Source organism: Melanerpes formicivorus, unplaced genomic scaffold, assembly GCF_026170545.1.
Source record: "Melanerpes formicivorus ecotype bairdi unplaced genomic scaffold, bMelFor1.0.p_v2 SCAF_6, whole genome shotgun sequence".
In the NCBI taxonomy this organism is placed as follows: domain Eukaryota; kingdom Metazoa; phylum Chordata; class Aves; order Piciformes; family Picidae; genus Melanerpes; species Melanerpes formicivorus.
The window spans coordinates 20,016,461-20,040,507 of NW_027142358.1; the positions used below are offsets into that span (position 1 = coordinate 20,016,461).

The 24,047-nt window shown below is 39.2% G+C and overlaps 1 protein-coding gene across 1 annotated transcript in view; it reads left to right on the top strand.

The window, feature by feature from the left end:
- Positions 1-22,431, top strand: part of GLUD1 (glutamate dehydrogenase 1) — a 29,693-nt gene extending 7,262 nt beyond the window's left edge. The window contains exons 2-13 of the mRNA XM_068140009.1: positions 5,939-6,019; positions 6,945-7,000; positions 7,888-7,951; positions 9,595-9,689; positions 13,292-13,471; positions 14,196-14,333; positions 15,386-15,523; positions 15,649-15,729; positions 16,532-16,655; positions 18,640-18,731; positions 20,882-20,944; positions 21,567-22,431. Coding sequence (XP_067996110.1) covers positions 5,939-6,019; positions 6,945-7,000; positions 7,888-7,951; positions 9,595-9,689; positions 13,292-13,471; positions 14,196-14,333; positions 15,386-15,523; positions 15,649-15,729; positions 16,532-16,655; positions 18,640-18,731; positions 20,882-20,944; positions 21,567-21,686 — 1,232 coding nt within the window. The 3' untranslated portion in view covers positions 21,687-22,431. The remainder of the gene's footprint in view (positions 1-5,938; positions 6,020-6,944; positions 7,001-7,887; positions 7,952-9,594; positions 9,690-13,291; positions 13,472-14,195; positions 14,334-15,385; positions 15,524-15,648; positions 15,730-16,531; positions 16,656-18,639; positions 18,732-20,881; positions 20,945-21,566) is intronic.
- Positions 22,432-24,047: the final 1,616 nt, after the last annotated feature.

Consider the following 24,047-nt stretch of genomic DNA (forward strand, 5'->3'; position numbering starts at 1 on the left):
ATCTTGCTTTGTTATATTTGTCTGGAATTTCTTCATCTTCATTAAGTATAAATTTGTCATTGTGCTGTTTACCACACTGTTCAAATGGTTAAATAAGGCTGAGTAATTTCCTTCTAGGGAACACTGGATTGTTTTCCTGGATTTAGAAAAATGTACTTACCCTGAAAAAGTCTGCTTGGAAGATCTGTTCCTACTGTGTTAGGTGTCAATAATTATGTAGTTTTTGATAATAATTGTATGCACAGCCTCAGTGGTTTGGTTATCATTCTTTGCTTAAATGAAAAGGTTATACATAATCTAGGTTTAAATAATTGCTGGAGCTGATTTATGGGCTTTGTTTGGGGGTGGGGGGTTGCTAAACAGTTTGAACAGCTTTTCTGAAGCTTCTTTAGACTCTGGTTATAATGTCAGCCTTTGGACAGGATCAAGCAAGCTGTTAACCCATAGAGCCACTGCAGAGTCCAGTGTTGCTAATTGGGGTATTTGTAGCCAGTCCTAAAAACATTCAAAGGAGAACTTGAAATCTGTTTTGCTGAATCCTGTCTGGCTAGTGTAGTCTATCTGCTGCCCTGAAGTGCTTGTTCTGATGAGCAAGCATTTTAAAGCAGAGGTGAGCAAATTCACCATCTTAACAAGAACTGTAATCTCTGAAGGACCCAAATTAGTTTCAAAGTTCAAAAGATGTTCACAACTAGAAGAAAACACTGAAGTCAAAGCAGGACAAAAGCCTCAGTTAGATATTAATAATCTAGGCTGAGATGCAAATCTGTTCCAGGTTCTGAGGAACCTGAGAGACTTGCAAAGATTTGGAAGATAGGTAGTGCAGGAAAAGTAGTTTATCAAGAGTTTTGGTCTGAAGTGTTACTATGCCAATGTTAGTTTTGAGACTTTGAATACTTCATGTTCATTAGTGGTGAAGGGCATATGTAGACACTACCATTTAAGATCACTGTGCTAGAAGATCAGGAACTAATTACACTAACTTCCCTAAATGTTGATTTTTAGGTATACCACTAATTATCCTTGAAAAGTTGGTGGTTCTAAACACAGTGAACATTACAGAACATACCAAAACCTGTACAACCAAAAAACTAGTAGGATATATAGCTAGTTTTTGAAGTCAAGATCTTTCTTACATGCCTGTATACTTCTTGCTACAAACTTGCTGTTGAAAATGGTGGCTGACTGCTATTATTATAGAATCCAAAATACAGTCTTACTAGTAATTACTACTTAAACATTTCCAGTGCTTTGGTACCTCCACTTTGGAAAAGTGCAAATTAATCCACAGCATTTATCTAAAAAGCTAAGATTAAATAATCAAATTTTACCAAAACAATTATTTATCTCAGTGCAAGAGTTAGCTAGGTGAAGTATAATGTCTCCAAAATACAGATTATAAAAAAGAAGTTTTAAAAGCATATACACTCTAAATTTGGTGATGATAAAGCCTTCTCTAAAACAACATTAAAAGGAAAACATTTCCTCATCTAGAAGGTCTTGTGCATAATAAAACAAAGTCTCTCTTAGCATGCTGTTTAACTTCTTGGGGTGTGGCAAGGAAGGAGAATTCTCAACTGGAACAGGAATTCATGTTTTCCAGTGAAAAGTATTTTCCATGGCAGTGAGTCATACTGTAACTTGAGGCTTTCTTCAAACTATTTTCTGCAGCTAGATTGCTGTAAAAGTCACAACTTTCCAGAGACTTACTGCATGGGATTTGCCAGGGTTTATAAAAATTACAATCTTGTTGTGTAGCAGTGACTTTCATCTGCTTCTGTATTAAGAATCTTTAAAAAAAAACCCTCAGTATATTTTTCTGTGTGTATGATCCATTTTTAGAGCCAGGCTATTGAATGCATAGTAACACTGCCAAAAGAACCATAAAAATGCATGATAATACTCTCTTCCTGCCAAATTAGGAAGCTGTCAAACTAAATTTCACTGATATCCCAATAGAAGAGAAATTAAATCTTTTATCTTTGTGCATCCTCTTGCAGATGTACAGTATTCTCAGATGCCTGCTTCTCATCAGTCCTAACAGCTTAGCAGAAATAACTTCCCTGTCAAGCGAGGGGCCTCATGTGGAGTAATTGCAGTTCCTGAAAAACAGTAGCTGGCCAAATTTTGAAAAGGAATGAAATACTATCACATCTTAGGTGTTATCCACCCATGCCACAGAAGGGAAAAGTTGTCACATTGGTCAGGGAACCTGGAATCCACAGGTAACAAAAGCCATTAGCAGATAAACTGGAGCAAAGTATCTAGCGAAGTCAGCACAACTCAGAATTGACTAGTCCCCCACTTAGGAAAATAAATCCATCACAGAAGCCATTTCAATTAAAGCTGTTTAAAAGGATAAAAAGAAGGTAAATCTTGATAAAAATATGGAGTTGTCCACAAAAAGACAGTTTCAACCTCAAAAGTTTTCCTTATTGTAATGTATGTACATTGGTGACAAATAGGCATCTCAGTTGAAAGCCTTTCAGTAGATTGTTAGTCCTGGGGCTTGCTCCCTGTTTCCCTGAGTATGAAAGTTTAATAGTTATTACTGTAAAGTTTTCTTGAAACCCTCGACTGTAAACCCTAGGCTGAACATTTGCCTGCAGTGTGCCCAGGCAGCCAAGAGGGCCAATGGCATCCTGGCCTGTATCAGGAGCAGTGTGGCCAGCAAGAGCAGGGAAGTCATTGTGCCCCTGTACTCAGCGCTGGTTAAGCCACACCTTGAGTACTGTGTCCAGTTCTGAGCGCCTCAGTTTAAGAAAGATGCTGACTTGCTGGAACATGTTCAGAAAAGGGCAACAAAGCTGGTGAGGAGTTTGGAACACAAGCCCTGCGAGGAGAGGCTGAGTGAGCTAGGGTTGCTTAGCCCGGAGAAGAGGAGGCTCAGGGGAGACCTTATTGCTGTCTACAACTACCTGAAGGGAGGTTATAGCCAAGTGGGGGTTGGTCTCTTCTCCCAGGCAACCAGCACCAGAACAAGCGGACAGAGTCTCAAGCTGCACCAGGGGAGGTTTAGACTGGATGTTAGGAAGAAATTTTTCACAGAGAGAGTGATTGCCCATTGGAATGGGCTGCCCAGGGAGGTGGTGGAATTGCCATCATTGGAGGTGTTTAGGAGGAGACCTGATAGGGTGATTGGTTGCATGGTTTATTTGACTAGATGGTGTTGGATGATGGGTTGGACATGATGATCTTAAAGGTCTCTTCCAACCTGGTTTATTCTATTTGAATATGTAACGGGTTGGGGCAAACCCCCCTCCCACCACAGGCAGAAATAAAGACTCAGACAAATGTGATGGAAAGTTTAAATAGAAAACAGTGAGTGTGTACAAAAAGCCAGAAGCACAGTGGTAAGAGAAAACCCCAAAACAGACCCAGAAACATCCCATCCCCACCTGGGGGGTACACCCGAACTCCCCCCCAGGGCTCTTTCCTCCCCCCCCAACCCAGCCTTGGGCCTGGGCAAGCCCAAGGGAGGCAGCTCACGCCATTTTACCTAGGCAGCAGCGGGGGGTGAAAGAGGAAGTGAAGACCCCGCGCTGATCTATTATAGGGGAGCAGGGCGTTATGGAAAATGGAATACCTGGTTTCCTGTAACCACCCCCTGGGCTAGGCCCACCCCTTGGGACCTCCCAGGTGTGGTCTGTGCAGTGGCATCCGGGCCAGCACCCAGCCTAAACCACCACAGAATACAAGGAAACTGAATATGTAAAACTGTTCTGCATACATTTGAGTCCTCTAGTTAAACAGCTGCTTGTTCACCCTGTCACCTATTTCCATATGATGTGCAGAAGAGGCCGCTTTCTCCTTTTGTATTTTGCTCCCTTGTTAGAACTGTACACAGTAACTATCCCTAACTATGTAGTCCCCCTGCTGCTTTCCACATATCAATAAACAAAGTCTTGTGTGCCTGAAGGAGTACAGTTATAGCAAAACTGCTTTGTGTATGCAGCTTGAAGTTTGAATAAATGCATGGGTTGAATAAATACACAGTGATGTAGTTCAGCGGGAGGTGGAGGGGCAGAGTTCATTTCTGCCCAGGATAGATTGTGGCTTGGGACTTAGCTGGCTTGAGCAATGCTCAAATGAGACCTGTACCTGCTAAAGCAAGAGGGAACAATGTCCCCAGGCAGGACAGTTAGTGCTGGATGTGATGTTCTTGCTCAGGTCTTAACAGAAGGATAACCATGCCTCTTGAGTATCAGAGTAAGACATTAAAACACCCATGTACATTTTAACTTTGACTAGTCTTTTGGGCTCTGATGGCCACTTAAACTGTGAATATTACTTTCCTCTGAGAGTGTTCTTTGGAAACAACCTAAGTCAGAAACCAGTTATTTTGCTTTTGCAGACTGCCTCCCCCCAATACACATACAGTTTAAATTCTGCTCTGCAGAGACATGGCACTTTCTTTTACTGATTGAGCTCCCATTAGCAGGCTGCACTTGGCCCCCGGCTTTATTTGAGCGGCCCTTGGTTCCTTTGAAACTGGGATTGTTTCCAGAGCATTCAGGAATGGCTTTCATAGCAGCACAGTGTTTTAGTTTAGATAATGTATGCTGGCCTTTTTTCACTCCTGAGGACCTGAACACGGTCTTCTGTTTACATAATAGGAAATTTGTGGTGCCTTGTCCTAGCATCTAAAGGACATTCTGTGCCCGCTACAAGCTACCATGCAATTTAGCACAGTCTCTACAGCCAAGGATTTGGGGATTAGAGATGGGGGTAATAAATTCTTCACACCTCTGTTGAATGCTTAGTGATGCAGCCCTGTCAATTTGGTTAAATATTTTATACTTTGCAACTGTTTTGATAATATGTTGAACTTTTTTTTATTCTTTTTTAGTCTAATTGTAATAATTTTGCACTTGGTTTTGAACTGCCTTGAAGGCTGGAATCACTCATTTTACACCCCAGCTGTTTTCAGACCACAATAGTTTAAATTTGCATCTGAACTGTGTGTCAGCACATGCTTGCACTTCTGCTGAATTGACTCAGAACAGGGAATGCAGGTGTGGGCTGGCTTCCATGCAGATGCCTGGTCACAGAAGCTTTCTGAGGTGGAGTTACTCTATCAAAATGTTTTGAACAAATTTGAATTAGTGGAGTGGCTTGCTGCTGTCTGTTATGTGGCCATGCCTAGCAGTCAGAGCCCTAAAACCACATAAGGGTTTGTTGGACCAAAGCTAACATGTTGCAAGGCTCATAATTTAACAGGAGCTCTAGGAAAAGGTTTTTTATTATAATCTGTATTAAGAAGTTATGTTCATCTCATATATGCAATGAATGAAAAACCAAAGCTAAAGATCTTCTGTGGAATCATATGTATCTTATAGGGAATCTCCAAGAAGGAGGTACTATGCTCTTTCCAGTGGTGTCCTAGGATAGGACAAGTGGCAATGGATACCATCTCAACATGAGGAAAAACTTCCTTGCTATAAAGGTGCTGAAGCAGTGGAGCAGGCTGCCCAGAGAGGTCATGGAGTCTCCTTCTCTAGAGACTTTCAAGACCTGTCTGGGTACATTCCTGTGTCACCTGTCTTTGGTGATCCTGCTTTGGAAGGGGAGTTAGACTTGATCTTCAGAAGTCCCTTCCAATGCCTACCATTCTATGAATGCTGATGAGCTTTATCAGCCTCTTGAAAACTATACTTATAATACCTGTCAGCTTGGCTCTGCTTCCCAAGGAATAGTCACTTTTGTCACAGGCTTGAATGCTACTGGTAAACTGCTCAATGGAGAATTACTGAAGCCTTGAATTTCTGTTAAGATAAATATCTAAGTAGGAGAATTGGGAGCCATTCTTTAAATCTTGAAACAAATAAGTCACATGCTTGTATGTTGTAGATAGCTGGTGTAGAATTAACTTTCCCAATTTATAAATACCTGTGAATTTAAGTGAATTCCTGTTGTTTTTTCCTTGTGTCTTTTGCAGGTATTCGTTATAGTTTGGATGTTAGTGTGGATGAAGTAAAAGCCTTAGCATCTCTAATGACATACAAATGTGCTGTTGTTGGTAAGTGATAATTTTCCAAGCAAGGATACATTCTTTAGTTTCAATCAATACTGATGTAATTTACAGGAAAAAAAGTGCCTAAAGGATCAGAATAGAATAGAATAAACCAGGTTGGAAGAGACCTTCAAGATCATCGTGTCCAACCTATCATCCAACACCACCTAATCAACTAAACCATGCAACCAAGCACCCTGTCAAGTCTCCTCCTGAACACCTTCAGATTAAATTGTTTTAGACAATGACGTCTGACTAGTGTATGTAACAAGATGGGGAAACCATATAGTGACCAAAATAATAATACATATTCCTTCAGTTGTTACTGTAGATACTTGAATAAAGTTGCATTTTCATTTGAGAATGACAAACTTGGATTAGGGGTGGGGGGGATTAATTTTAGAGGGAGCAGGTGGAGGCTGTAAAGAATTCAGGCAGGGGAGCTGTAGAGGGTGAAGGATAAAATTCCTTTCTGTGTTACAAAGAAGTATAATTCATACCTGACTCCTAAGAGGTGGATCCTCTGCCTGACTCCTTAATTGTAAGGGAGAGAATCTGCACATGTGTAAGAAAACAAAATACTTTATTAATATATATAGAGATCCTTCACTTGAGTCTTCCAAAGCAAAATTTTCAAGCCAAACCAGTAAAATATAAAGTATAAAATGTATTGTTTCTACAAGTGCCACATACAAGAGCTTGAAGAATAAAAAATTTCAATTGTAAACTTCTGAGTTTCAAAGACTATTTTCAAGCTGCCCTTGAAAGATATCCCCCCTAGATAAGATTATAGCTTATGCTTGTGAAGCCCTAAGTGTGGCTAAACCAAATTCACTGCTAAAATCAAAGATACAATTGCTCACACATATTACTGATGTGTTCTGCCTTTGTTGTTGAAAAAGTAAAATTATTTTCCTTTGCATTCTTATAGATGTACCATTTGGTGGGGCAAAGGCTGGTGTCAAGATCAATCCCAAGAACTACACAGTAAGCTTAATCCTAGATAAAAATTCAGTTATCTGCAGTACTGAAGCCAGCCAGTTAAAAAAAAGCTCTTCTAAGGGCATTATTGACCACTTAAAACTTCCTGCCACTTTGGCCTCTGTGAAGGCTGAATTTAGCTTCTGCATGCAATAGGTAGGAAAAGAATTTTTAAAAGATGTGTTTCAGAGGTAGAATACTTCAGATATTTAATTTATTACTTCTTACAGTCAAGAAAATACAAATAATTTGGAACCTCAACGTTAAAAAAGTTGATACTGTTAATAAAGGCTTAATCTAAATTACTCTTAACAAAAAAGTTAATGTTCTTGTCTATTTTGACAAAATAGTTTTATGCTCTATTAAACCTTTCTATGGAGTGTTGTGGTGTGAATAACAACTAACTTGGCTTATAAAAGGTTTACTGCAGGCTTGTCTTCTTGCCCTAATTAAAGTAACTTGTGCAGAAAGGAATACTAGGATACAAAACAGATATTCGAAGCTTGAAACTCCTGTAAGGATTGGTGTGAAGTCATTCAACTGTGTTGATTACACAACCAGCAGGCCAGCAGCTATTGCTGTTACTGGTTATAAATCTTTTGCATAAGATATCAGATTTGTTTTCTGGAAATCCCTGCTACAAGCACAGGTGGTTCTTCCTGTGCTACATTCAACTCATGATGGGTCAGAATGTACAGAAAGAAAGCCTAATGTTTCCTTGTGCTGCCTGAATACCAAGGGTCTGTTAGGGAGTGGCATATGAATTATATAAATATATGAATCATCCTTTCTTCTAGAGGAAAAGAATGTTTCTTTATGCTTGGGTTTAAGTTGGAGCAAATAGTTATAAACACTAATGATTTCTTGTGATATTTATTGCATTTTCTTTATAGGACAATGAATTGGAAAAAATCACAAGAAGGTTTACCATGGAGCTGGCAAAAAAGGGCTTTATTGGTACGTTGTGCAATTTTAGAATTAAAATATAGGAATCTTATTTATTGTCCATTAGCATCATCCACTAGATAGTATCCTTAAATAACTGTATTTTTGAGAGCTGTAAATGATTTGTGTATAGAACTTCCTGCAAAGAGGTACAAAGAACTGAGTCATTGCCTCTTAGTGCATTTCAAAGGGAACAGCCTCTAAACATTTTTCTGGTGGCTGCTCTGACATGAAAAGGCACAAAGGCTGAGCTTACAGGATCCAAAATTAATCAGATTTCTCTTAGTGATTGTAAAACTGTGACCAAATTTTTGCAATTTTAGTATCTAATATCAAACTCTTCACTGTTACTTTTTCCTGTAGTCTCAGTTGAGGCTTTTGGCAGATAACTGAGGAAACAGAGGAAGGAAATAGAAGATCCACCCCAATGAAAAAAAGTTTATGGTTTTACTCATGGCAACCACAGGCTGCAAGAGAAGCATAGGCAAGAAGCATAGGTGCCTGTTGTAACAGAGCCTGAACTTCTGTCATGTCAGTGGGTGTTTCATTCAGACTCTCAGCCTCAAGTTGTTCTGAAAGCTTGCTGTCTAGAGTTGCTATCTGGATGTCTCCTGGAGAAAGCTGGCTTGTGACTAAATAGAGGATCTTTCCCTGGAGGAAATTCTTAAAGTGAATAATACGACATGTTAACTAGTTAAAGGTCTGTGGTGTATTCCTGTCTAACTACCCTGGGAATGTATATCCATTTATTTGCATTTTCTTGCTCTTCAGCTAGAGTGTTTGGTCATTTGCTCTTCCAGCCAGAATGTTTCTCATCTAAATTTAGCTTCTGTGTAAACACACTTAACTGGTGTTACATGTGACTAGGGTAGTACTATACACCATGGCAGCTATAGCGATTATTACTTCAGCAACAATTTAAATGGTTTGATTCAATTTGTCTTCCATTTTGGTTCTATGGTTGGTGCTATGCAGCTTTCACAAATATTTTAGAAGTACTTAGGAAAAAAAAATTGGTGGAGGCAGGGTTGTGCCTAAAAGTCTTGTTGAGCAAGTCCCTCTGATCTTAAATAGATTGGGAAAATGCTATTTTTATTTAGCTAGAAAAAAAAGGCAGAATTTGTTTTAATTACAACAGGTAGGTGAAAGATGTAATGTCTCATTCTTAAAGTGAGTGGTAAAATTAAATGCTTGTGCTACCATGACTAGAAGCAGCCTATCTTCAATTTTTAGATTCACATAGGAACAAAAAGGCAATTCTAATGCAAAAGGCCACAATTAATTTCAGGGTATATTGAAATATACTATACTAGCTAGTACCTTTCCTGTTGTTACAGCAATGATGGTAAATATAAATAAAAACATTTTAAGCCACCCAAACTAACTTTTGATGCATCATCCTAATCTTTTTACTGACAACTTGACCTTTCCATTTACTGAATGTCTTGTGTGAAAGGTTGGAGGCTTTGACAGTATTGTACAAATGCCTGATACAACATATAAAAATGATCTGAATCCAGAAGAATCTTTTACTTGCATAATAAACTGAGAATTAAACAGGAAAGCAGTTCTTCTTTGCCAAGGCCTGCACAGTTCCCAGGGGAATAATGGTTGAATGTAACTATGTTAAAATCTGTTTTCACTATCGCCAACAGGACCTGGTGTTGATGTGCCTGCTCCTGATATGAGCACAGGGGAGAGGGAGATGTCCTGGATTGCTGACACCTATGCCAGTACCATAGGACACTACGTAAGTTTGGAGGGGAGACCTTGCAGTTGAAGCTTTTTTAGTCTTTCCAGAAACCCTTTTATCTGGAAATTTATTACCATTCTGCTCAGTCTTTCAATTCTATTTAATTATGTGGCTTTAAACATATTCTTTCAGACTGTGACAACTTAACTGTTTTGAAGCTTTTAGGATACAGTTAAGTTAAAAATAGCTTTAAGGCTAATGTTTTTATGCAAGGCTTAGTTAAGTTTGTCTGACACGATGCTAACTATAACTGTTACTTAGTCTAAAATTGGTTTCTATTTCTACCATTTCTCTCTGTTTTTCATTAGTACTGTAGTTACTAATTTTAAGTTGTTAAACAGTAAGTTCATAACAGTTGACAGTACTGAAATCTTTCTGTTTCGGACTACTGAATTTACAGTTTCTAAGTGTTATTAAATAAATACTCATGGATTTGTACATTTAAGAGACCATGTAAATTAAGTTTGCACTATTGGTATCACCTGTAAAAGTATTAAAGTTTTCAGTGGTCCCCTAAAAGTAACAAGTAATCATTGTAGACTTCAGATGATTCTCCAGAATGTAAAGCAAAAGGACACTGATAGAATTTATTGCCCAGAATGCAAGAATTAAAAAAAAAGTTAAAATGTTAGTTTATAGCCCTTAATTTGACCTTTGTCCTTATGTCACTGGGGTTATTTATCTGTTTTGACTGTGCCAGAAGCATGCCTGATGACCAAACATTTCTGTTGTGTACTTTTGACAGGTTGTATGAAAGAAAAAACGTATTGTAATCAACTTATTTCTTAAGGCTCACCAAAACTTACTAGCTTCTCTTTAACATGCTTCAGCTACTCCAGCAAGTCATACTTTGCTAAGAACTCTTGCCATAGCTTCCTATTAGTGTATTAATATGCTAAGCTATTGCATGTTTGCCTATCCCAGCTCCTTTTGAATTGAAAAGACTCTTTCTTTTCACTTTCAGCAGTCCTTTCCAAGAGTTCCTCAGGAATACAGCAGTACACCCCCAGTAATGAGACATTAGAGCCATCCAACACGTATTTCTCCCTGGCATGTCTGCTCAAGATGTGCTTAGCTTTCCTGAGACAGTCACTAGGCAGAATACTTGTCTTGTGCTGTCTGAAATAAAATTAAATCAGATTGTTTCCTTAGTTTTGTTGGGTTGTTTGTTCACATAAGAGAGAACAGTAACCACAGTAGAACTGAGGAGCTATTATGGAGATTCACTAGGTACAGAAAAGGAAGATGAGAGCTCTGACAAGGCTGTGAAAGTGGAATAATCTATCAAAACTTGTAGAGGAAGAGCTTGTAGAGGAAGATGTTTCAGATGACTGTCTGGTTGAGACACCAGGATCAAAAGAAAAAAAGGGTGATTAAGGAATACTAAATGTATTAAAGTCACCATGGGGGAAGGAGGGAAGGGAACTGAGAGCAGAGAATGACCACTGAATAAAAATGAAACTAACCATAATCCAGAAAACAGATGGAAGCTATGCACTTGAGTGGAAAGGTAGCTCTTCAGCGAGAGAAATATACAGATCTGATGAGTCAGTCTGTGGAGCACAGATGTCCTCAGGGATCTTGAAGTGGAAATGAAAAGTCAAATAACAAGATAGATAGTGAAGTTGCCTATAACCTACCACACAGAGCCAGGAAGCTGGAGAGGCAAGGAGAATATTATTGCAGCATGGGAAAGGGTTAAGAAATTAGCAAAACTATAGTATGAACCTTGCCAGTTAATAGTTCATAGGTGTCTTTAATGCTAGCCATGAGCCATTTTACAAGCATTTTGGGGAAAAAACCATGGCCTTTCTTTTCGGACCAAGAGATGTGTTAAACATTTGTTCAACTGACTTAAACCCAGAGTTTTTAGGACTTTGACATTGACTGCAGTTTATATATGTGACTTTAAGAACACCTGGACTTGCTTTCACCTCATGTTCTGTTTTCTGACAAACCATGCAAGACTTTAATAACTACCATGTTAACTGTTCCAGAAAATCCATCTTAAGTTTGTTGGATCACTGAATTATATATGGCTAAAGTTTTTGATTAAATTAATCCTTTCAATTCTTCTGCACTTCCTGACACATCTGGCTGACTTTTGAAACATTTGAAAGGTTTAATAAATGCCTTCTTGTGCATGATGGGAGGCTGTATTTACAAAGCATACTTCCTCCTTTGCAAATGTATGAAGACAAACATACAGTCTGAAACAGAATGAAAACCTAACAACATATCAAAACACCAGGCCAGGTTGTTCCTAGTGAAAAGCCACCACAGATCTCTTACGCCAGCAGAGGGAGTGTACGCCTTAATGACAACAGTGCAGCTGTACCTTGGGAAGCTGAATTAAGAATTCTGTGGCAAGTCCAGCATTGCTTTTATTGTTTACAAAGAGGAGTTCTCTTTGGCTTTATATGTTAACTCACTATCAATGCCTGTAATGGCTCTAGTCATCTACCATTCTGCCTCCACTTAATCTTGTCTGCTCCCTTTCCTTCCTCTCACCAAGCATCTTGCATTCATGCCACAGGCATGCAAATGCATTTGGCACAAGTGATAGGGAGGAGGGAGCCTTCCAGCGATTATGTGGCTAGAGGAATGGAAACCCATCCGGCTGCTGGCAGATTCATTCCAACGGCTTTCCTTTCATCCCTACTCTTTCGCTTGTGCTGCAGGCCAAGCCACTGTGTGACTGTACTCCCAGGGTGTGGGAGCATGTGAACTAGTGGTGACAGAAGAGAGAGGCCCACACTGTCTAGTTTGAAAGAAGTTCTCTCAAGTTATTATTTTCAATAAAAAGAATAAATTCTGTTTTTAAATAGTCCATAACTGGGCTAGCTGTCTATCATATGGAAAACTTAATTTTGGTGCCCCCAAATTAAGGATAGAGGCTTGATTGTGTATGTTGCTTTTCTGAATAAAAGTAGTAAGTACTTTTTCCCTTAAGACCTTTGTACTGTATTCTGAATACAGGAAGGTGTTGAGCTTCTACTAGTATTTCAAAACTACTGCATTTGGTATAAAGGAACTCTAAACATTGTTTAAAGATGGTTACAAACTAGTCCAAGGATATGTCTGAGCCCTTTAAAAGATTAAAATAGAAAGAAATTACCCATGTAATAGGAATTAATTTTTCATTTGTCAAAGTTCTGCTCATTGCCAACAGTGCAACACAGATGTCACCATAATTAACTAACCACAAGCTGAAGTTAACATGTACACTTAAATGCAAGAAAAAGTCACAGATCATATCCAGTATTGCATTATGCATCTATTAGAGCGCTTCTGTGTGTGCACACAAAGTGAGGAAGGAATCAGTCTTCACAAACTAAATATCTATAAATTGTATCATGTTCTGACCCTTATAGAATCACAGAATTGTTAGGGTTGGAAGGGGCCTCAAGGATCATCTAGTTCCAAACCCCCTGCCATGGGCAGGGACAACTCACACTAGATCAGGTTGCTCAGAGCTGCATGCAGCCTTAAAACCTCCAGGGATGGGGCTTTGTTTTCCCTTATCACTGAAGTGTACAGAACTGTTTTTCCAACTGTTCTTTGACTAATTCCATAACTCATAACTCTTTGTTTTACAGGATATTAATGCACATGCATGTGTAACTGGTAAGCCCATCAGCCAGGGTGGCATCCATGGACGTATATCTGCAACTGGTCGTGGTGTGTTCCATGGAATTGAAAATTTCATCAATGAAGCATCATATATGAGTATATTAGGAATGACACCTGGATTTGGGGATAAAACGTTTGCTGTTCAGGTAACATTTTTCCTTCTACTGCAAGAAAAAGGTAGTAAAATAAGTTCTAGCAGAGCTGCTTTGAAAAAAGGCTGTAGCAATAAATCCTGTTAGGGTTTTACGACTTTCAAGTTAACCTTTACTCTCAAACATTAGAAACGCTGCTCAAGGTGCCCTTTATTTTGGACTGTTTTTTAAAAACTGAACTTTTGATTGCACTCTACAGGCACAAAGCCAAGTCTCCAGTCTTTAGAAAGGTAGATTGCAAAGAACGAAATTAAATACTGTTACAGGAACTCTTTAAACTAAGGCATTGCCCACTTCTCAATGAGCTGTGACATTTTCTGCCTACACAAAATTTGTTGCATTGTTTCTCAATAAAGAAATTTAAAGAGAGAGGAATTGGACATTATGTTCTTATTCCACTCTAGTTAACCAGTAGGCTGAAACAAACCTCTTTACCCTGCATGGATCCAGCAGCACGCTCATCTCCCTCTACTTTGGCATTTTCATGCCTGGCAGAGGGCTAACCAGCAGGCACTAAAGCATGACTTAGACTGAAAACATGGCCAGAATAGAACACATGTAGGTTTCCTCCTTATTTCCTATACAAATCATCTAATGCCTAAATATTCCAATAGACAAAGAATTATTTAAAACTATTCCAAGTGATACAAGTCTTAGTAGCAATCATCTTTTTAGCTGAAAAAGTTAACTACTTTTACTTTTCTTTTTCCACTTACAGGGCTTTGGTAATGTGGGCTTGCATTCTATGAGATACTTGCATCGTTTTGGAGCAAAATGTGTTGCTGTTGGAGAGTTTAATGGTTCTATCTGGAATCCTGATGGGATTGACCCAAAGGAACTAGAAGACTACAAATTGGTATGAAACTCAGCTAAGCAGAAAGACTTTAACTTTTGTCATATATAGGATGGCTGTAGACTGGTGTTAATAGGTGATATTTAAATCATACTGCAATTAGTATTTACAAAACAGCTTAGGAATGTTGACCCCTCTGGTTTTCATCTTATCCCCAGTATGAGTGTGGGTGGTACTGTTTTTTTGACTCTTTGACCTGACTCTCAGAAAAATGGCAAGGGATTACATGTGTACAGGCTAATTACTTCGGAGTCAGAATTTAAGTTCATTATTGTTTTGCCTTTCTTATGATTAAACTAGAAGGGATGCCTCAAGGAGCAAGGGCAAGGAGGTTCCTGAAGGGTTCCTGAGAACCACAAGCATCTAAGACTTCAAAGTGCATTTTTGCTACCTCTTACCTGTTGGATGTTTCTGGAAAAAAATTAATGCTTGTCTGGCAGTGAGACTCAAATATGTAGTTTATAATGGCAAGTGGATGTAGTCTTTTTTTTCAGTTTGCAAGTGAAGCAGACTTGAGGGGACAGTTCGCAGGCACAAAATAGGAGTTTCTAAGAGGCATATTTGATGTCATCCTCTACACAGGGAGTGTTTGAATGTCTTTAGCACCCTCTCAAAAGAGAGAAAAAAATTCTGTCACAAACTATAATTGTCATATTGAATTTTAAAATAGTAATTCTGAATCTGATGTGATGCAACTTATCCTGTGTGTAGCATGCATTTAAGTTTGAAAACTTAAATGGGTCATTTAAGTTTGAAAACTATTGCATTTGCTGGATATTTTAAGAGTTGAGAAGGGTTGGTTTTGTTTAAATTTTTTAAATGCTCCAGAATCTGCATGGTTATTAGTGTCTTTGGCTAAAGAGCAATTATGCCTCAGTCATGGAAACTTAAACTGTTATTCAAGATTTTATATGCCTGGTTTAGGTAAGGATAAGGATTACCTTATTTACTGTCTTTCTAGAACTGTTGCTTCTCTCTTTCTTTTTCATAAGTTGAAAGAAGAAATCATTTGAGTACACACACTAAAACCACCCTGGTTTATTTTCTCACAACAGCAACACGGGACAATCATGGGCTTCCCTAAAGCGCAGACACTTGAGGGCAGTATTCTGGAAACAGACTGTGACATTCTCATCCCTGCTGCCAGTGAGAAGCAGTTGACAAAGGCAAATGCTCACAAAGTAAAAGCAAAGGTACAGTAGAGAGTTTGAATGTAAATGAAAAGTAGAGAAGTGCTGTTTAAATGCTGGTATTCAGTAATTGGCATACACAAACCTGAACACATGCCTTTGAGTTACTCTGCTGTGGTTCTTTTCAGATTATTGCTGAAGGTGCCAACGGGCCCACAACTCCTGAAGCTGACAAAATCTTCTTGGAGCGGAACATCATGGTTATCCCTGTAAGGTTCTATTATGACCTTTGGTTTTCATTTCAAGGGTAATATTTCTGTGAATTATAGCAAGACTTTATTTATTGAAGATTTTTATTAATAGCCATTCATTCTCTTAGTGTGGTTTTAAACAACTGATGTCTAGGAACTGGGTGTCAATGTTGCTTAAGATTGGTAGTAATTAAAGACCTCACTGCAACTGTAAATGACCACAGATAACTATTATGTGAAGGCTACATATTCAGAAGAGAGAACAATCCACAATTTGTTCTTAAATCTATTGGTTTGCATTTTGGAGTATTAGCTGACATTTGATCAACTGAACAGTCCGCTAAGCAAAAAAGGCAGAGTAAAAACACTGGCCAGTTTGTTTGTAACATTGTGTGTCTGGGTGATGCACTGACAGAACTGTGTATTATCAGTTGTATACAGTAGATATTGCCTATAGTGGTCATTTGAAAGAATAAGAGATATCCAGGTATAATGATAATCTTTTCCCAGAGAAAGAGAGTCTTGACCAAGTGATACTAGCAGAAAGAGTGGCTAACGTTGAGTCTCTACTTACTAAGAACACCCAATTACCTTGACTGAAAATTTGTGTTCTGAAGTTAAACATTTTAAATCAATAAAAGTAGTCTCTGGACTGAAGAAGAGGATAAGTGTTGTAATGTAAGAGTGACAACTGGATTGTTTTCTGCACTGCAGTTTAAACAAGTACTTTGCACATAATAATACTGCCTACTTTTCTTAATACAGTAGAGCTGTCTTTTTCACATGGTCACAAATCAAGACATTTCTTATTTCTGTGCAGGATCTGTACCTGAATGCTGGTGGTGTAACAGTATCCTATTTTGAATGGCTGAAAAACTTGAACCATGTCAGTTATGGCCGCCTGACTTTCAAATATGAAAGGGATTCAAACTACCACTTGCTCAGTAAGTGCTAAATTCTGCGTTCACTCACTGTTTAATTAATAGATTGGACTAGCAAACACCAAATATGGGATAAATTAATACAGAACTATTTTAATTTTACCACAGTTTCCCACAAATTTATTATTGCTGCATACTGAAGAGCAGGAAAGATTGGATCAATTAACTGACTTCAAACTCTAATGAATTAAGTTGAATGCACACTTTTTTCAGTTCTTTTAGAATCATAGAATTGTTATAGTTGGAAGGGACCTCAAGGATCATCTAGTCCCAATCCACCTGCCATGGGCAGGGACACCTCACACTAGATCAGGTTTCCCAGAGCCATATCCAGCCTGGCCTTAAAAACCTCCAGGGATGGGGCTTCTACCATCTCCCTTGGCAACCTATTCCAGTGCCTCACCACCCTCATGTGAAGAACTTCTTCCTAACATGCAATCTGAACCTACCCATTTCTATTTTTTTCCATTCCCCCTAGTCCTATCATTACCTGACACCCTAAAAAGTCCCTCACCAGCTTTCTTGTAGGCCCCCTAAAGATAGTGAAAGGCCACAGTTAGGTGTCCTGAGAGCCTTTGCTTCTCCAGACCGAATAGCCCCAACTCCCTCAGTCTGTCCTCATAGGAGAGGTGCTCCAGCCCTCTAATCATCCTTGTGGCCCTCCTCTGCACAAGTTCCAGCACCTCCAGACCCTTCTTGTAACAGGGGCTCCAGAACTGGATGCAGTACTCTGGGTGGGGTCTCACCAGCACAGAGTACAGAGAGAGAATCAGATCCCTCGACCTGCTGGCTATGCTTCTCTTGATGCAGCCCAGGCTCTGGTTGGCTTTCTGTGCTGCAAGTGCACACTGGTGGCTCTTGTTGAGCTTCTCACCCACCACCACCCCCAGGTTCTTTTCTTCAGGGCTGCTCTCAAGCCAGTCCTTTCTCAGCCTATACTGGTGCTTGGGATTGCCCCGACCTTTGCACTTGGTCTTGTTGAACCTCATGAGGTTGTCATGGGCCCACCTCTCCAGCCTGCCAAGGTCCCTCTGGATGGCCTCCCTTCCCTCCAGCATGTCTGCACAGCATACAGCTTGGTGTCGTCAGCAAACCTGCTGAGGGTGCAGTCAATGCCACTGTCCATGTTGCCAACAAAGATGTTAAACAAGATTGGTCCCCTTGCTAATCCCTGAGGGACTTCACTTGTCACTGGCCTCCACTTGAACATGGACCCATTCACAGCCACCCTTTGGGTGTGGCCATGAAGACAGTTCTTTACCCACTGAATGGCATCCATCAAACTCATACTGCACCAGCCTGGAGAGTAGGATGTTGTGTGGGACAGTGTCAAAGGCTTTGCTCAGTTTTGTGAAACTACTTATGTAAAATATTTATCACTACCAAGCTATGCATTTGGTACATGAGAACTATTCAAAATTCGAGTGGGTGACTAATTTGATTCTCTTTCTTAGCTTCAAGATTGTAATTTTCAACACTCTAATGTTGTTTAGGAAACCATACTAATTTAAGTTCAGGAATAAAGATGGAATAAATATCAATTCACATGTCCTAGGGACATGTCCTAGGGAAAACCCTGAAATTCCACGAGTTTTTTTCTTAGCCAGTATTATACAACCAAAGTGCAATAGGAGGTAAACGATAGCATTAGAAAAAGTATTTCCTTAAGTTTAAGCAATCTATCAAATTAGAAAAGTTAATCCAGATTGCTGCTACAAAAAAGTGGGATCAGTAAATCTACATCTGCTTACTATATGACTGTATTACAACATTATTACTACTAATATTAGAGGTGTTCACTTATAAAAATAGAAAACCCCACGTTTTCCTTTTCTTAGAAAACAATAGTATGACTCTGTTTGCCCCCAGTCCTTGTAGCTTGTATTTCATGCCATTGACTCCTGAAAGTCCAGGAGTCAGCTCCTTTGTTAGGGAGACTCTTCCTTTCCTTGTCAGTTACCTTGCCTCTACATTTCTTTCTTTCTAGTGTCTGTCCAAGAAAGCTTGGAGAGAAAATTTGGGAAACACGGTGGAACTATTCCAGTTGTGCCTACAGCAGAATTTCAAGATAGGATATCGGTAAGTAGTTGCTGCTGTTACTGTAGCTGTATCCTTGCATTACAACTACTAGCTAAATTTTACCATTTTGGCTGTCATGGCGGTTTTGGCCAAGTAAGGCATTATCTGAACTGCTTAGGAATACCAGAAGAGAATAGAATAGACCAGGTTGGAAGAGATCTTCAAGATCATTGCGTCCAACCCATCATCCAACACCATCTAGTCAACTAAACCATGCAACCAAGCACCCCATGAAGTCTCCTCCTAAACACCTCCAATGATGGTGACTCCACCATCTCCCAGCCCATTGGGAGGGGTGGCCAATGGGCAATCACTCTCTCTATGAAGAATTTCTTTCTAACATCCAGCCTGAACCTCCCCTGGCACAGCTTGAGACTGTGTCCCCTTGTTCTGGTGCTTGTTGCCTGGGAGAAGAGACCAGCCCCTGCCTGTGTACAATCCTCCTTCAAGTAGTTGTAGACAGCAATAAGGTCTCCCCTGAGCCTCCTCTTCTGCAGGCTAATCAACCCCAGCTCCCTCAGCCTCTCCTCAAAAGGCTTGTGTTCCAAAACCACCCCCAGCTTTGTTGCCCTTCTCTAGACATGGTCCAGCAAGCCAACATCTTTCCTAAACTGAGGGGCCCAGAGCTATTTTGTTTTCCTTTTACTTGAGCCTACACAAAATATCTGCAGTATTGTTAAAAAGCTACTACAGACAGTTTGATAGTTGTTTTCCTAACTCCAGGATAAATCAGGCAAGAGCTGGGTGAAAAACTGTAAAATGTTCATCTAAGAGTGAATTAGCAGGCAAAGAAATGTCAGGTAACATCAATGATCCAATGTGTGGAGAAATTTTTATATAAAATGATGGGTTGTGAGCTCATCCATTTGCTTTCAAAAGGAAAATCTGGAGACAATGACAAAATATAAGCTTAGAAATCTACAGCAATCAAAAAGCAAATTCACTGACAGAAATTGTTCTGAAAGGAGAAGAATAAGACTAATGATACCACAATATCAAACCAGAGTGTGTCTGCCTTCTGAATACTTCATGCAGATTAGGTCTCTGTATCTCCAAACATTGTAGATGTGGAAAAAATCCAGAGACAGATTACAAGAGCAATTACAGCTATAGAAGCTTCTCATAAATGGAACAGTGAACTAACCAAGGTGCTATTGGCCTGAACTAGTTTTGTGGTGCCGATATCTATAGAAGGAGCGATGTGAAAATGAGTGATGGATAAGAATAGACTGTTCACTGGAGTAGTGGTGAAAGAATGAGAATGTGTTCAGACAAAACCAGCAGTGAGGCACAGAATGAAGAACAGGAGATGGTTCCTAGTGCAGCAGATGATTGTGTAATACTGTGCCACAGGATGTATGGAAACATTAAACCGTGCTTCCTCAGAAAGAAATCAGAAGTGTAGGCAAACTTGGACCACCATCAGATAATAGAACAAGACTTCAGCATGATCCAGTTTTCCTAAAAGTTAGGCTAAGTGATAGTTCTGTGGCTTAAAGCGATCGCTATCATGGCTTAAACACAAGCTGTAGACCCTGGCCTAGTAATTTCCACATCCAGTCCAAACTAGTATTTGAGGGAAAGAACATATTTTGTGAAGCCAGGTCTCAAATCATTAGTAAATGATAGTAATCAGGATAATGGAACACTGAAGCTGATACTCAGTCATCTTGATCCAGGCTATCTTCTATTATTTATCAGAACAGTGTTTTCTGGAGTTGCTCAGGGCTGATAAAACATTGAGTACATGAATTTTGGATTCATACCTTTCCTAAAATCTATCTTCAAAACACTTGGAAATAGCTTCTATAGGTTACTGACCCTTGGGAGTGTTTAGGTTTAACATTTACTTTGTGTTCTGAAGGCTGAAAACAACAGCCTTATATAACATCAATACAAATATTCAGGCATTTGGAAGCTAGGTGTATAAAAGACTTCAGTGCTTACATCTGAGGTCTCAGAACTGACCAGTATTAGCTCTTCAAGTAACACAGTAAAGGCAGCTTAGATTCATGCACCAGTCATTAGAAGAAAATGAGTAAGCAAGCTTCACTAATTACAAGAATCCAACATGTCATTGTCCCTAATACATGATTAGTACTTTTTTGTTTTTTTGGCTTAAACCATGATTTTGTTCTCTGTTGTTTCAGGGTGCTTCTGAGAAAGACATTGTCCACTCTGGGCTGGCTTATACGATGGAACGTTCTGCCCGGGTAAATATTGCATTAGTAAATAGCACCTCTGGGAACAGGAACTTACATGGCTTGCAACATTTTCTGTTGGGTTGTACAGTAGATAAACAGTTCCTGATAGTGGAAGTCACTGAGAGCATGAGGTATTTCTTCTTTTGCTGGGATGGCCAACTTTAACTGGGTGTGGTAAATAGGAGAGGCTAACACATGAAATCAGGAAATATTTTCTAGTAGAATCTGTAATAATTAAAAACTTTTTAGCTGTCCTCTTGTACCTGGCTAATCTGAGACACATACCTAAGAGTGCTTTACTTCATCACCATCAGTTTTAGACTAATCCCTCTGTGCAGTATATTTAATTAGTGGGTAAAGACTACATGAAACACTTTGTTTCTCCCTGTGTCTGAGGTACATACAGATCCAAGACCTGAAGAGGGGCAAAGGAGTAATCTAGGAAAGATTTCCCTTTCAGGTCTCTGTTGTAAGGACAGCCAAGACATTTTACAATTGGTCCACAAAGGATCATAGGTCTGAGACCAATCTTTGGGTTCTTTATGCTGCTAATGTGCATCCTCCAAGCAAACTCTAGTTTGGTTACTGTGGAAGAACGTTCAGAAATCACATGTAACCTTTTCTGTTTCAGCAAATCATGCGTACTGCCATGAAGTACAACCTGGGTCTGGATCTGAGAACGGCTGCCTACGTCAATGCAATTGAGAAAGTCTTCAAAGTGTACAATGAGGCTGGCCTGACTTTTACATAAAGAGGCCATTACCGCTCCTTACTGTATCCCACCCCTCGCTGTTAATGTACCCTCTTCTTGAGAAAGCTTATCACAAGTTTACATGTAACCACAAAAATTTTCTTTTCTTCTGACATTATAGTGGATTCTATTCTCAATTAGTTTCAATCCAAGCTAGTCTTTTTTACAATAAAAATCCATGGATTAGGAAATTGTACACAAAGTATGCATCTGAAGGTAACAGTTCATCTGCACTTGTGGGGGGCATTCTGGGTATTTTGCCTACAAAACAAAATGGTACATTTTATGTATGAGAGAGTGGTCTTGCCACCTGAGCCACCTCTCAGACTTCAGATCAGATACTGTACTAGATGAGCACTTTGCTCATTATTACTTCATGCACTTTTCTTTAATGATGTAATTTTGGCTTTGGCACTTTCAGTAAGGCCTTATATGATCAATGCTGTGGCATTGTCAAAGGAAGAATGGGCCTCCAGCAGGGTTTAACTTTGATAGGAGTCTAATTTTTATTTGTAGCAGAGCTTCATGCCTGCTTCTCTTCAGGCAACCTTTGTTGTTTTTGTTATTATTTTTCTTTAACTGTGCTGCTGTTACAGGACTGCCTTTTATTGCTTGTTCAAGCTAGCCTATCACCATGAAGTATGTAGAGGTGACAGACTAATATTTTTATAAGCTGAAACTTTTGAGCAACTCCAGTTATGTTTTTAATCAAGCATCTACATAACTATTCTATTTTTTTTTTTTTTCTTAAAAAAAAGTTCTGAATTTGGTAAGCATTCATACTTAAATTTTTGGAATTCCTTTTCAGTTAAAATTAGATACTGCCTCCATGAACAACTAAAGTCAAACTAAACCCAGAAATCATTGGCCAAACTACAGAGGAGCTAGAATGCTGCTGTAAACTTAACCCACTGTCTTACACACACACACACAGAGCCTTTGTTGTTTGTTTTGATTTGTTTTTTTTGGCCATCAGGAAGTCTTGAAAGAATTGAAGATAGTAGAGTATAACAAAATGGACCTCAACATAATAACGGATCAAGCACAGTTTTTGAAGTGTAAGGCTTTTGTCCCATGAAGTGCCCTCTAAGTGCCAGATGTTATTTATGTAATGAATACAAATGTTGGGTTTTTTTAAAAGACAACTAGTTCCTCCCAGAAACTCATGCTTTTTTTTCTAATGACTTTGTAACTGCATGACATAACCTGGAGGAAAGAGCAGTTATTAAAAAAGTTGACCTTCCCAGATCTGCTACCCTGGTGTATTACTGTTTTCTATTTCATGCAATAGCTTTCTATAATTACAGTCGATCTGTGGATCTTCACAGCACACTTGTTTATTCATTACACGCCTACCGATAAGATACTGTCTCTCAGCTATCCTAAGGGGCTCACTAATACAGATCACTATCTCTTGAACTTTACTGTCAGCAAGACTTTGAAGTTGGATACACGTGGTAAAGCATTCCAGGTCTTCACTGTGTCCTCTCAAATTCATAGAAAGACTTACTGCAGTAGTTAGCATGGAGCAATAAGTCTGTGTGATGCATTTAATTAGTGGCTTGCTCCATCATATATGCTAATATCAAGGGTTACCTAAGTGTAGTGTATACTGGCAAAGAGAACCCTTTGAGCATGAAAGAATTACTGTGAACAAGATGTGGATCTCTAAACCAAGAGCTGCATCTTGGATCATGTATACTGTTTTTATACAAACATTTATTAGACAGTAAAATTAAATTAAGACTAACAACCCAATTCTGACAAATTACTTCCACCAATACTCAGAGAGTAAAAAAAACTCAAATAGATGCATTGTTGAAAAGAAGAATAATCTTTAAAGTGGAGTTGCTTTACCTAGCAACAAAGTTCTTCAAAATGTAGTAGCTGTTCTTTTCCTCCCTTCACTTTCTTGTCTCCAGCTACTAAAGTATCTATAGTTTAGCTGTGCAAAATTTGAAAATGGGACCTTTCCAGTGTTGGAACATTTAGAGTTAGAAGATACCAAGTGAACTGTCTACACTATCTCCTACCCACTTTGAAGAAAAAGCCAAAAGCTGCACAATACACAGTTCATTATCGTTATATTCTTACACACCCACACATTAACACTCCTCAGGATATTCTGAAAGAAAGTAGACCTAGCACCTGGCATAATTTTACCAAACCCACTGATGAGCTCTAGAAGTTGAACTTCTCCTCAGCCAACTTGATTGCAAGGGTCACTGGCCTTTTGTTAGCAGTGTTAGAGGTCCAGGACACATGAATCTGAGCATATTCAAAAGCTGGTATATGAAGAACTTGGAGTGCTTTCAATCAAAGAGTTGAGATTCCTGAAAAGATTGATGCTTGGAGCCTGAC